Source organism: Cynocephalus volans, chromosome 6, assembly GCF_027409185.1.
Source record: "Cynocephalus volans isolate mCynVol1 chromosome 6, mCynVol1.pri, whole genome shotgun sequence".
NCBI classification, from domain to species: Eukaryota; Metazoa; Chordata; class Mammalia; order Dermoptera; family Cynocephalidae; genus Cynocephalus; species Cynocephalus volans.
Genome location: NC_084465.1, coordinates 146,399,813 through 146,414,941, shown reverse-complemented (window position 1 = coordinate 146,414,941; position 15,129 = coordinate 146,399,813). Strand labels below are relative to the sequence as shown.

The following is a 15,129-nucleotide window of genomic DNA, read 5'->3' as shown; positions in this document are numbered from 1 at the left end:
CTTATTTTAGTCTTCTCTTTTTTTGCTTAATTAATCTAGGTAAGGGTGTGTCAATGTTGTTGATGTTTTCAAAAAACCAATTCTTGGTTATGTTGATTTATTTTTTTGATTTTTTTTCTTTATTTTGTTTATCTCTAATCTTTATTTCCTTCTGTCTACTAATTTTGCTCTTTTTCTAGTTCTTTGAGGTGTAAAGTTAGCTTTTTGATTTGAGATAATTCTTCTTTTTAATGTAAAGTTTACAAATTTAAACTTCCCTAATAGCACTGCTTTCATGGCATCTGTAAGTTTTGGTATGTTGTGTTTTCATTTTCATTTGTCTCAAGATATTTTATAATTTCCCTTGTGATTTCTTCTTTGACCCACTGGTTGAGTGTGTTCTTTAATTTCCCCATATTTGTGGATTTTCCCATTTTCCTTCTGCTGTTGATTTCTAGTTTCATTCCACTGTGGTCAAAAAAGATACTTGGTATGATTTCAGTTTTGTTAAGTTTGTTAAGACTTGTTTTGTGGACTAGCTTGTGTACTATTCTGAAAAATGTTTCATGTGCATTTGTGAAAAATGTGTATTCTCTTGTTTATGGGTGGAGTGATCTGTACATGTCTGGTAGGCTCCATTGGTCTGTAGTGTTGTGGAAGTACTGTTTCCTTACTGGTCTTCTCTTTGGTTGTTCTATCCATTATTGAAAGTGGGGTGTTGAAGTCTCCTACTGTTATTGTGCTGCTGCTTATTTCTTCATTCAGTTCTGTCAATGTTTGTTTTACATATTTAGGAGTTCTGATGTGTTAGGTACATGTATACTTATAATTGTCATATCATTCATATGAATTGATCCTTTTGAGCATTTTATTATGTAATATCCTTTTTTGTCTTTTGTGACAGTTTTTTGCTTAAGCTCTATTTTGTGTGATATAATCTGGCCACACTGCTTTCTTTTTGGCTACCATTTGCATAGAATATCTTCTTCCATTCTTTCACTTTTAGCCCATCTGTGTTCCGGGATAAAGTGATTTTCTTGTAGACAGCATATAGTTGGATCTTGTTTATTTTACCCATTCAATTAATCTATGTCTTTTGATTGGGGGTTTTAGCCATTTACATTTACTGATAGGGAGGGCCTATTATTGCTATTTTGTTGTTTTCTGTTTATCTTGTAGTTTCTTTGTTCCCCGTTTTTTTCTCTTACTCCTTCTGTATTTTGTGTTCTTTTGTAGTGGCATACTTTGATTCTCTTCTCATTACCTTTTGTATATCTTTTACAGGTATTTTCTTCATGGTTTCCATGGGGATCACATTAAACATCTTAAAGTTATAACAATCTATTTTAATCTGATAGCAACTTGACTTCTACTGCATATAAAAACTCTACAATTTTGTCCCTTCCCATTTAAGTTATTGATACCATGAATTAATTGTTTTATAGTGTGTCATCATTGACATAGATTGATAGTCATTTTTTATGCTTTTGCCTGTTAAACTTTATAAAATAATTAAAAGTGAATTATGCACCAACACTACAATGCTAGTGGGTTTATATTTGCTCATATATTTACCTTTACCAGAGAGCTTTATGTTTTTATGTGATTTGATGTTGCCATCTAGTGTCCTTTTGTTTCATCTTGAAGGACTCCCTTTAGCATTCTTTGTAGGACAGGTCTACCAGTGGCAAACTCCCTCAGCTTTTGTTTATCTGAGGAAGTCTTAATTTCTCCTTTTGAAGGAAAGTTTTGTCAGATACAGTCTTCTTAGTTGACGGTTTTGTTCTTTCACCACTTTGGATATATCATCCCACTGCCTTCCAGCCTACACAGTTTCTGCTGAGAAGTCTGCTGGTAATCTGTGGAAGCTCCCTTGTACATTATGAGTCACTTTTGTCTTGTTGCCTTCAAGATTCTCTCTGACTTTTGACAGTTTGACTATAATGTGTCTCAGTGTGGGTCTCTTTGGATTTATTTTAATTAGAGTTTGTTGAGCTTCTTGAATTTGTATGTCCATTTCTTTTCTCAAATTTAAGAAATTTTTGGCTGTTAATTTTTCAAATACACTGTCTGCCCCTTTCTTCTTTTTTCTCTCAAAATGCATACGTTGGTCCACTTGGTGGTGTTCCATTAGGCATTTTACTTTTCTTCATTCTTTTTAACTTTTGCTACTCTCATTTGGTAATATCACATGATCTGTCTTTAAGTTTACTCATTCTTTTTTCTATTTGATCAAGTCCACTGTTGAGTTCCTCTAGTTGATTTTTCAATTTACATATTGTACTTGTAAGCTCCAAAGTTTCCATTTGTTTTCTTTTAATAGTTTCTGTTTCTCTGTTGATATTGTCATTTTGTTCATACATCCTTTTCTGACTTTGTTTAGTTGTCTATTTGTGTGTTGTTTTAGCTGACTGAGCATCTTTAGGATGGTTATTTCAAATTCTTTGTCAAATAATTTATGGATCTCTCTTTTTTATTTTGCTCCTTTGATTGGGCCATGTTTTTCTGTTTCTTTGCATGCCTCATGTTCTTTTATTGATATTTGGGCATTTAAAAAGACAGCTACCTCTTCCGGTCTTTATGGACTGACTTTGTACAGGGGAAGACCTTTACCAATCAGCTTGAATAGAGGTTCCACTGACCTCTCAAACGTTTTCTGGGGAAGCATCTTCTCTGGGTTTGTGTGTAACTTCGCAGTTAATGAGTCTTGCTTTCGTTTTCTTCTCAGAAGTCCATACAATCATCTCTTCCACCCCTTGGCATCTGTCTGAGGTACTTCAGTCTACCTGGTGCTGTAAGGTACCTCTTTTGTTCTCAGTAGCCCCCAATCTGGCACCCACATCATGCCATTTTCTCATTAGTGCTCTGATCAGTCTCGGGTGGTCCACAACAAGTCAGCTCACTGGGTACACATTCCCCTCTTCTGTTTCTCTCTCTTGAAGAAGCCAGGAGTTGGGAGTTTTCTTTCCAATTACTCCATGCTGCACTGGTGAGGGGGAGGAGCTAAGATGGGCAAAATGCAATGAATGAACTTTACCTATCTGCTTTTTCCTTGGCTGTTGCTTGCCTGAGTGCTGCAACATCTTAGTTGGTTTTTGGAGTTCTTACAGAGGCTCTTTGGTCTGTATATTGTTGTTAATTCAGTGTTTCCTTGGGGCTTCCCATTCCATCATCTTGCTGATGTCACTCCCTGACACATTTACTTTTTAGCTCTAGTCATTGCCAGGATATTTCAGGGATGGCTTACCATGTCTATACAATAATGAGAACTGTGTTACAGTAAGAGCCTTTATTAGTAAAGGGCTATATTTTTGGTAACTGGTAAAATTTAATGTTAAATGTGGGTGTTTCATAAACATAGATTCTATTTTTGTGCATGTTAATTTGAATAAAAAGTGGTACATAATTTTAATAAAACTTGCTTTGTTGGCTGATTTGTATTTAGACCTCAGGATATTTTTGAAATTACTAAATACAAATTTTGGGTAACAATGCTATGGTAACATTTTGTTAATAAGAAAGTTTCAGTAGATTCTAAATTATGTTCTTGAGCTTCTGATATAATCTATTATTTCCTATAACTGTATAGAACATAGAGGGACAGTATTCTTGGCTATCATGAGAGGTGTTACTATAGATTTTAGAAATATCTGTGGCTTTTGTAGGCTATGGATTTTGTAAATGTGTTCTAGATCTAAGAATTGATGGTCAATGTATTAAAGATTGAGAATATTGTTTTCTGAAAATACTTGATGTTTTGGATATATGAGGGAAGGGACAGTATAAGGTGATTGAAGAGCAAAATAAGGATGTGGATATGAATTGGACAGTTTTCTGATCTGTAAATAAACAGGATAAAATAAAACAAGGATATTAAGGGAAAGGTTGAGAGTAGGGGAGAGCTAATATTTGAGCATCTGGTGTGTTCCTGGTGCTTTAGATATGTTGTTTCATTTAGCCATCACAAGAAGTGAGTCATGTATATTATTTCCATTTGACAGCCAGGAAAACTGATTGAGAGAGATTAAATAGCAGAGTTAAGAGGCAGCATTGTGCATACTAACAATGTGGGCATTGAATTCATATGTACTGACATTAAAATCTCTTCAAGCTGTGGGCTTAGAGCAAGTTGCTTAAAATTCAGTTTTCTCATCTGTAAAACGTGATAATAGTACTTACAAAATAGGATTATTGTGAGGATTAAATGAAACAATGCCTGTTGATATTTTAACCTAATGTCTGGGAAATTGTGTGTTCTCAATTAATGTTAATGATTACCAACCTTGTAAGTTGTTCATGGAGTAAGTGATAGAATCAAGTATTAAGCTGTGATCTGTTTCCCAACAAAGCATGTATTTTTTTACATTTATAGGACCTCCAAAACTTTGCTAGGTTACAGGAAGTGAGAAATAGAGTGATGAAAATGGGATTGAAAAGTGTTAATAAAAGCTGTCATCTGTAGATTGGCTGCTGTGGAGGTTAGATGTTTCACTGTGTCATTTCATTTAATCTCATTTCATTAAGTAGCTTGGCCAAGATCATGGAGTTAATAAGGTAGAGCTGTCTGGTTTCAAAATCTGTGCTGTTGTTATTACTCCCCATAAGTAAAATTATGAGGTGACTCTAACCTGGAAGGGAAAGAGAGCTTTTGGAAGGTTGGGGTTTTTCCCGTATAGAAATACTTCTGAACAGGGACCTTTGTGCAATTTGGGGGGCATGTGATGATATCATTCCATCCTTATGGAATCGAATGGGGGACATAGGTTGAAGAAAAAAATAAAATGGCATTGATGTATCTTAATTATAGAAAAATCACAAAATTGGTTTATTCAGTAAAGAGAATGTAAGGAATGTCAGTGAAATGCTGAGATGGATATGGAATTGAAAATTAGTCAAGAAAAATGTAATGAAGTTGTATGTTCTTCCCTACCCCTAACAATTAGAGGAGAGACCTAAAATTCTAGGAAAGAGCAACAGAGCAAACATTTAAAAAGTGGGTCATTGATAGTTAATGGTGTATTGTTGAAGACCGTCCAAGACTTTTTAGTAGCAGGTGGTAGAAAATAAATACAGTGAAAAAAGGTCATCATAAGAGAAGTGGTGTCCCAGTGTGAAGAGGTGGGAGATTAGCACAGCACTGTAAATGCTGCTAGTTTTGTTTGAGGCATCTGAGAAAAAAACCCTGGGGTCGTGGTGCAGTGATTGTTTGGACAGTTCAGTGAGGACATTGCCTGCCAGTGTCAGTTCATTCCTTATACCTGTGCTTCTAGAGGAGGGGCAGTAGTTTTCTGAGGGTCACATCATGTGCCTTCCCACTGACAGCTGTGACTTGAGGAGGTCCTAAAGCACTCGTGGTGAATGTCCCTTCCTGGCAAGTGGACCCAGGCTCCTGGATAACTTTTCCTAGCAGCCTTAAACTCTGGATCTCAAAGCATGCTAGCTTTAGATCCTTAAGTCACTAGCAGATAAGGGGGTAAGGATATAGAATAGTGGTCAGCAAATCCAGCCCTCCCTGTTTCTGGAAATAAAGTTTTATGGGACACAGTCACACTCATACATGTACTGTTTACATTGAGACAAAGCCCATATGGACCCCAAAGTCTAAAGTGTTTACTACCTGGTCCTTTATAGAAAATGTTTGCTAGACCTTGGCATAAAATAGGAGTTCTCAAAATTTTTGTGGCAATTTCTTAAAGGTGAGTTGCAGTGTAGATAGAATCTGAAAGAATGTCAATAAATTTACTGTATTGGAACATTAAATTCACTGGTCTGTTTTGAGCTTTGAATGAATCTTATTCATGCATGAACTCCTCTGAAAGGGTCTTGGAGTCCACCAATGGTCTGTGGACCACACTTTAAGAACTGCTGGTAAAAAAGATATAAATGCCATTTTACGTAAGCAGATTTGTGCGACTTAGCTATATGTTGCCTTCTTTATATTCTTACACTTATGATGTATGAAGGTTCAAATAATGTTAACAGATATCAGTCTGTGCTTGTATTAACTAATATAATTAATGAATCTTTCAGACTGAGCTCTTTCAGAAATCTGTGATATTAGATTTATAAAAAGAAGTTTACTCTTGTTTCTGTTATTTTTTGCTCTAGATTTTGAAAGTGTAACTTTAGACTTTTGTATATGGTGAAATAATCTGAAGTTGGATTACTGAGCATGGTTATTTTCTCCTGAAGCAATGAGCTGTTAATATAATTATTTAATAGTTTCTTTATGAAAACAGTGAATTAAAAGTTTTCATATTCTTCAATGGAGAGGAAATGTGTTTGGGAATTATTTGATTTCTTGTTCATCTGCATGAACTGTGTGTGTGTGTTCACATTAAAAAATTTTGCAGATGACTATTTTATTGGGTGGAATTAAGTCAGTTTTTGTTTTACGAAAATTAAAAAAAACTTTCTGCTCCCAACACTTGCACTTTTGTAGTTGACCACTAGATGTCATGAGAGCCACGAGAGCATTAAGGGTTCCCCGGGCTGGTAGAAATTGAACATTGTAAGCTCATAGACTTTCACATATTTCACTGTTTCCACATGATCGATGCCAGAAGAACCTGATACAGTGTGATATATAGAAGCAAGGTACAACTGGAATAATGAAATTTCAAAAATAAGCCTTTTTAAAGGAGGGTTGTAATAGTTCTATTGGGTATTGTAAATGCTTCAGGTGCACTTGATACTGCTGCTAGGTTCCTGGCTCTTGGGTCTTTCTCTTTCTTATGGAAAGATGGATTGAACTTCAATTTAAGAATATTCAGTAATCCCTCTCAGGACATACTGTAACAGCTGGTATTTTTGTGTTGTGGTAAATCAATTCCATACAACAGTCAGTAATAATTATGACTGAGTTCTGACAAATTCCAAAGCATTTTCAGTAAATTTAGCCCAAGAAAGTAACATCATTACTACAAAGATCTAACTCAGTTTGAAAGTTAAACCCAGAGACACTGCTTTGTTCCACAAAATATTAGTATTTTATTGGTTAGGATTCTATCAAACCATCTTTTAAAATTCATATATTTGTGTATGTTATGAGAAGATAATTATTTTGTAGTACATATATTTAAAAGATAATTTCTTTGTAGTAAATATGGCTTTAGAAAATTTTAACCATGAACATTCATTATGAAGTAAAAAATGACAAAAGCTGAGGCCTTTCATATATGGCATATATATTCAGCAGTAATATCAGCCCAAAAGGATGTTTTGATGGGGAATGTAAGATCTTCTTTAGTATTAATGGAATGGGAATGTACAAAATTGTATCACATTTTAATTTTGTTTGATATAGCATAAGTTGGCTTATTATATGGTATATGTGTTTTATAAAAGTGAAACATTGTGAATTCTTTGAGACATGTAGAAAGTGGTAGGTTGCATGATATAGATTGTATAGCATATACATTTCTGTGTATAGGGGCAATCTGTACCATACAAGTTATAACTTTTCTCATGGCATAAAGAATAAATTACATATATACATGCACAAATATAATACATACCTACCTACCTTCATACATATTGCCCTATTGGTAGAAATGCGTGTGCATATACTTTACACATTTTAACCATTTTTTTTTTCTATCAGCAAAACAAAAGTTTACTAATTGAATTAAATTATGTGTTCTTTAAATTACATGTGGTCTGTTTTTGACTTTGTTTTGAATTACTTCATTTGTAGCCTTGTTTTATATTAGAAACATTTTCATGTAGTTGACTCTTATTCCTGATTGTTGGAATAATTTATGAACACAGAGCAAAGCTGCCTTTTAAAATTACTGAGGAAAATAGCTTCAGAGTAGGCATTAATGAAACCTTGCTTTGTCTTTTAGTTTCATTTTTTATTTTTAGCTTAGTGATTTATATTTTCATTTGGTATTTAAAGTAACTGTCCTCATTCTCATATTTTTAATTAGCACTCCTCTCTGTATGGATTAGTAAGCATGTTTTAACTGTGTCAGCCTTTGTAATAATATAAAGCAAAATCCAAAATATTGCAGCAGATAGTCTGGTCCAAGATGGTCTATTTGATGGTTAATTTTTTTATACTAACTTTCACTTTGACAATTAAAAAGCTAATTTGGAAGGCCTTAATAGAATCGTATGGTTTGGACTTTTTCAAGTAAAATTTGGCAAGCTCATTTTTCTTTATTCTGTAATATGAATCAGCAATTTAAAGGCTTAATGAAGGGAGCTAGTTTTTCTGGTGTTTACACTGTTTTTCTTGTTGTCAAAATTTGCTTTTAAATTACCGAATTTACTTTATAGAAAATTGGAGAAAATACATTAAAAAATGAACTTAAACCCATTGTGCACTTCTTCTGATTTCTACAAAAATGTAAATGGAATGTATTTTTTTGTTATTAGGCAGCAGTGATCCAAATTTAAACCACACGGTCTCTTTCTAGGTGTTAGGCCAATGTAAATTTTAATCTTGCTACTTTCTTTTATGTTTTCATTTTATAATCTCATTACTTGAATTAAAAAACCCCAGTCATAATATTCAGCATTTAGTGTTTGCTTACTTTTTGTCACTGTGTTGTATGCCTTAACATATTTAATTATCAGACAGTTCTAAATTACTGTTATCTTCCTTTGCATATAAGAAATTAAGGTCTAGTAAGAATAAGTAACTTGTCCAAGATCACAGAGCTAGCAGGATGAGAGATCAGGCCAACTGTCCAACCCTTGCTCCTAGCTACTATTCTATATATACTGCTTTTACTGCTTATTTTGGAATAAACATTAGTTAAGATAGTTATTGAAAAAATGGTGGTATTTTCCAAGATACGTCAGCTTAGTTTTTACTAAAAGAATTTACTTATGTATATTATTAGCTTGTTAGGATTGTTAAGTTTGGTTTAGATTACTAATACTTCTGTATTTCTGGAATAACATCATGCTTTTTACTCTAGTAAATGTTCTTTAAGGTTATTTGCAGTTTTCAGTTAGAGAACTTTCCAGTGGTCATATTAAGATGAGTATTTAAAATAGAATTTTATGTTTTAAATACAATTAGTTATAAGTTGCTGACAGTCTATAATTTTCATTCTACATTTATAAATATAGCTGAGAATTATGATAACTGAGGGAAGGAATTTTAGAATGGCATTGACTTACAGAAGCTTCTTAAAGTTCTCCCTATATTCAATCAGCAGTCCCCAAACTAAAATCTTTAAGGAAGCCTTGATACATGCATTCGTGTTTTCAACCAGAAATCTCTCATCAAAATCAGAAAGTCTCACACTTAATATTTGCATTAGTCTATAGAAAAAATTCTGAAGGAATATGATCTCACTGGTAGTGTGCTGGAATAAGAATTCTGAATTACAGAATGTCGTAATTTAGTGATACATCTTTTCTATATATAAATGTGTGTTTCTTTTCTTTCTAGAAACAGCTTATGAGATTTGTACCTCGCGGCAGACAGTGTGGCTGGAGGCCGTAAAACTGGAATTCCCTGCAGCTTTTTGAGGATAGAGTATTTGGAGTGTGTAGTCCCCACCTGCAGCCTGCAGCATGCCAGCCTTGTCAACGGGAGCTGCGAGTGACACAGGTATGCGAACCCTCTGGGTGCAGTTTTCCTCGTCCATCCTTCCCTAAATCTTGTTTGCAGTGAAACAGCACTGCTGGAAGTTAAGTGCAAACAGGTCATGCTGGTTTTTCTGTAACCAATGTAAGGGGGCATTAAATCCTCTTAGATATGTCCTTCCTAGGCCATTGACTGCTTCGTTCTCCAGGTGGTGATGGCTTGTGCTGACGCTGTTTTACTCTTTTGATTTGGAATAATGCCATGCATTTAATTGTAAAAAATTTTAAACATACAGAAAAGTATGGCAGATAACATTGCACCTTATATTATTAGTTGGAAGACTTAGACATAGAATAAATATTCCTAAGAAAGGCAAAAACACGTATTCATGTGTATTTATTTACATGTATGTAAAATCCCCTTCTGATCTGATTTGGGAGGTGGGGTGGTGGGTGTCCCTTTGAGGTCCTGTTTGGTGTTCCCTAGAATCAGCACTTTTGAAAAGAATTTAGAACTAGTTAGATCAGAATGTGAGTGGGGTTGTGGGCCATGCCATGTATTTTTAAGACCCCTCAAAAGAAGTGGTGGTGTAGAGTGACTAAAAGGAATGTTCTCTGTGTTACACTGACCATGCTGAATTTGGTTCTGCTGATACCATTCTGTAACCAGCTGAGAAAACTGTCTCACACTGGACACTTACAATTACGGGTACCATAATTTCAGAGAAGCTGAATCACAAATTTAATTTTGTGTTGTATTACATTACATTTCCATGTGCACTGTTTGCAAATAACACTGTTTGCTATTTCAAGAATATCTATACTTACATTTTGGCAAATTTTGTCTCGTCTTTATCCATCAAAAATGATTTTTTTTCCACTGTGATTTACACTGAGGATTAGATTCTGTCAGGAAGAAATTTTGATTGTTAAATTATATAAAATTTTTCTTTCTTAAAACATTAACTTGAAAGCTGACTCCGATGGAAAAAATTTTTTCCTTCTTTTTCGTTTTTATATAGTACCACATTGTGTTCTACTATATAAAAATGAATGATTTAACTTTCCATAGTGGTTTGGGAAATTATAGATAAAATTTATTTGAACCATAAATTTATGGCAGTTGTGTAATGAATAAGTTTTATACGTCACTGTTCACCAAAAATACCTTAGTTTAATTGAATGCCAAATATTGTTGCTTACATATAGCTCAAAGGATGATTAAAACAGTGTTTATAGTTTATAGGGCAGTTTAGGTGTCAGTCAAGAAAAATAACCTAGGCTATTTAGAATTTGAAAAGGGCTTTTCCACACGTAGGTGGTTCGCTCAGTGTCAATCTAAGGTTCCTGTCTCACTGACACCTTGCTTTGTGATGTGTTTTGACCTTATGTGCCAACAAGGTTTGAGCCAGGCACAGAAGACATGCCTGTTCCAGGAGTCAGTGTGTTTATGCATGCCCCAAAGTATGGTGTACCCATCAGATGCTTGTAGTCCCCTCGGAGTTCCCCCAGTCCAGTTGACCAGTCAGGAGTCATTTTTACCTTTATCAGTGCTGCTTAGCAACATTGTTGATGTCCCTTTTTCAGGTCTTCAGGGGTGCAGAGTTAAGAGAATGTGACTGTAGCTCAGAGGCTCATGCAGCAGGAGAAAGGAACCTGGCTAACACCGGCCCAAATGCACTTAGTAAACATTTGAGATAACATTTTCAGTGTAAAACTTGTACCACTTCTGCATCTTCTCCTTTCTACTTATTCTACTAAGAAAAAAAATTTAATTGAGCAAGTAATGCATAAAAACATTCTCTTTGTCAAAGATGCATAGACAAAAAATGTGCTATCCTCCCATCCCCTTGCCCTAATCTCATTTTCTCAGTTTGAGAAGTAGCCTTCAAGAGTTTTCTGTGCATTAAACACTTAAATATGTGTTTAATGCATTGCTTTGAGTCTTTCCCCCCCTTTTCTTTTTAATCACAGATTTTTATCATGCCCTATGGATTGTTCTATAACTTTTTTTCTATACCAAGCAATATGTCTTGGAGAGGTATTTCCGGGGTGTATACTCATACATGTAAAAGTGTGTGTCTTTATGTGTATGTTTATGCATATTTATCTGTATATCTGCATAGCCCTATGTACATCTATATATCTCATTCTTTTAAACTAATACAAAGTTTTCCATAATATCACAATATGGTGAACTGTACCACTGTTAATAATGTTGTCAAATAGTCCTCCAGAGTGGTTAAACCACTTAACAATCTATAGACAAGGCATTAAGGATCCTTTCCCCCACATTCTTGCCAATATTCAGTATTATCAGTCTTTATAATTAGTACCAATCTAATGGGAAAAACATAGTATCTTAAGTGTTAAATGTGCCTTACTACTGACACCGGGCATACTTCCATTTTTTTTAATGGCCATTCATTCCTCTGTGGTTTATCTATTTTTATCCTTTCCTCATTTTTGTATTGGTTTATCATTTTCTGATTTATTTGCAGAATTTCTTCTTTTGTATTTTGTATATTAATTCTTTGGGCCATTATAGGTTAAATACCATTAGTTCTGGTTAGCGATTTGTCCTTTTTATTTTTTCCCTCCTTAAATAGTACCGTTTCTTTTATAGAAGTTGAAAACTTCCATGTGGTCAAATCAATCTGTTCTGTATGGTTAGTGCTTTTTTCCTTCTGCTTAAGAAGGCCTTTCATATCCCAAGATCGTGGTAATATTCTCTAAAATTTTCTTCTAATAATTTTAAAAGGTTTTTTTTTTCACATTCAGAATTTTAATCCAACTGCCATTAGTATGTGGAATGAGGCAGTAATCTAGTCTAATCTAATTCTGTTTTTCCGCATGGATGACAGGAGCTTCAGGGTCACTTATTCAGTAGCTCTTCCTCTCCACATGGGTTTGTACTATCCCCTCTGTCCCATACACCAGCATTACATATGTTCTGGGTTTTCCTTCTTGGCTGCAGTGATCTGTTGATCTTACTTAAAAATTTTTTTCAATAGACTATTTTTGAGAGTCATGTTAGAATTATAGAAAAATTATGAAGATAATACAGACAGTGCCACTATATCTCACAACGAGTTTCCTCTTATTAACCTCTTAGGTTAGTATGGTAAATTCGTTTCAGTTGGTGAACCAATATTGATACATTATTATTAACTAAACCTGAAGTCCATATTTTATTCCATATTTTATTTAGATTTCCTTGGTTTTTTGTTTTTTGCTTTTTGGGTTTTTTTTGGTTCCAGGCTTTCTCTTGGGATACCATATAACATTTAGCCATCATGTCTTATTAGCTCCTGTTGGCTGTGACAGTTCCTCAAACTTTCCTTGATTCTGATGACCGTGACAGTTGCGAAGAGTATTGATCAGGCATTGTAGGATTCCCCTCTACTGGAATTTGTCTGATGTTTGTCTCATGGAGACACCGGGTTGTATGTTTTGGGGAATAAGACCACAGAGGTAAAGTGCCCTTGTCATCTTATCATGTCAAGGGTATGTACTATCAACTTGATTTTTGACTGTTGATGTTAGTACTGGCTAAAGTACTGTTTGTCGGGCCTTCTCCATTGTAAAGTTACTCTCTTTTTCCACCCTTTCCATACTGTAGTCTTTGGATGGAGGTCTCTATGTGAAGCCCACGCTTAAAGAGTGGTGTCTTATGTGCCCCCTACTTTAGAAAGAAGTATCTATATAAATTGCTCGGAATTTCTTGTCTTTTCTCCCTCATTTATCAATTTATTCAGTTATTTATTCTTATCAATGTAGAATCGTGGATATTTATTTTATACTTTGGGTTATTTTGTTGCTCAGATGGTTCCAGCTTTGGCCATTGGGAGCTCTTTCAGTTGGCTCCTTTGATAAACCCTCATCAATGTGGTCTTGTTGTTTTCAACACTTACTTACTTTTGGCACTACGGATGCTCCAGGCTCATCCTGTGTATTGCCTGTACCAGTCCTAGAAATAGCCATTTCTCTAAGAAGCCCTAGTTCTCTTTATTGGAGAGTGGGATTAGAAACCAAGACATAGGCGATAGGTTTGCTCATTGCTATTGGAGCGTTGTTTCTTTTAGGCCCTGTCAGCTGACAAACTAAAGAAATATATATATATATATATATATATATGCATATATATATATATATATACACACACACACACTAACCCATGCCTAAACACACACACACACACATATGAAAATTTCTACTTGCCATCATCTGTAACTATATTAAGTTAAATGTAAATTCTTACTGATGTCTCCAACTCTAATCCGTTAGCAAATGGATCATTCTAGCCTCTTCCCTTTGCTTATTTGTAAGCACTGAAAAACCTGCCCCCGCCATCCACCTTCCATTTACTTAATTGTTCAGTTCCAGTGTACCTATATAGCAGTATAGAATTGTTAACCCATAGGAAACAACTTTTTTCAGCTAGAGAGTTGATCTTGTTTTTATTCCTGAGATCGTGCTATGCTGTTTTTAATCTTAAGGAATAATTTCATTCCTGCATAATACCTATGTTAGTTTTTATGTTAATTTTATTTTTAAAATTTCATTAAGTATGATTTCTACAAACATCATATAATGTGAAATAAAGTATATGTACAGAAATGTGCATAAACATTTTATAAGGAAATTTTTTAAAGTGGTTATAACACCAACATCCATGTGACCACCACTTAGGTCAAGAAATCAAACACCTTGAAAACAACCTGTGTATCTCTTCTTGGTCACTTCTTCAACCTCCTGGATGTGGGAGGAAAAAAAAGATTCCTACCTTATACTATACACAAAACATAGTTTGATTTATGTAATCATTACTAGACAACATGGTTTAATTTTGCTTGTTGAACTTTACAAATGGAATACCACCTTATGTATTTTTTTAAAGTGAAAGTGAATATTTATTTAGAATGAGAAAAAAATCATAACAAATTATAAATTTTAAAAAGTGGGTACATATAACAAGTATTTTAAAAATCAGGGAAAAAGCAAATTCTTTTTATTAATTAACTGCCTGATACACCTCTGTAATACTTTTTCTTCTATATTGTGTGGGTGTCTGTGCTTTGATCACTTTTTCTATATGTAATATTCACTCTAAGAAAAGGGAAAGCCAATCTAATCCTTCTTACATACTGATCAATTTTTTTTAATTACTGATAGTTTGTATGCAAACAGCATTCAACTTTACACAGAAATTCTGAAAAATTTTACTTTGCATGATTCCCAGTGAAAAGAAAATTGATCAGTGGTACAGTATTGAAAATATTCCTGACAGAAGGAAATTTCCATTTTGACTAGGTCTAAATGAGAAGAAAATCTTCTGCACACAGTCTTACAACTCTGATGAGTGATAGAAGTTTTACAAGAGAGCTTCTGGCTTGGGACACTTGGCACTGTGCTCACTCTTGCAGTGCTGGGTGCTATAGGACTTGGTCACGTGATGATCCAGACTCTGGGTCTGGGTCCTTGTGTCCTGAGCCGCTGAGCCAGCACAGAGGGCTGTAGTAGTACTCCTCCAAGTCTTTTTCCACTGGATGGCTAACAATAATTTAAATAAATACAGCACGAAGGAACTGTGTAACTATAGCC

The 15,129-nt window shown here is 34.5% G+C and overlaps 1 protein-coding gene across 2 annotated transcripts in view; it reads left to right on the top strand.

Annotated features, from left to right (window-relative positions):
* MPP7 (MAGUK p55 scaffold protein 7) overlaps positions 1 to 15,129 on the top strand; it is a 226,494-nt gene that overhangs the window by 49,869 nt on the left and 161,496 nt on the right. For both annotated transcript variants that reach the window (XR_010023832.1, XM_063099009.1), the window contains exon 2: positions 9,389 to 9,550. Coding sequence is in view for 1 of the 2 variants with exons in the window: in XM_063099009.1 (XP_062955079.1) it covers positions 9,514 to 9,550 (37 nt within the window). In the remaining variant the exon portion in view is untranslated. The remainder of the gene's footprint in view (positions 1 to 9,388; positions 9,551 to 15,129) is intronic.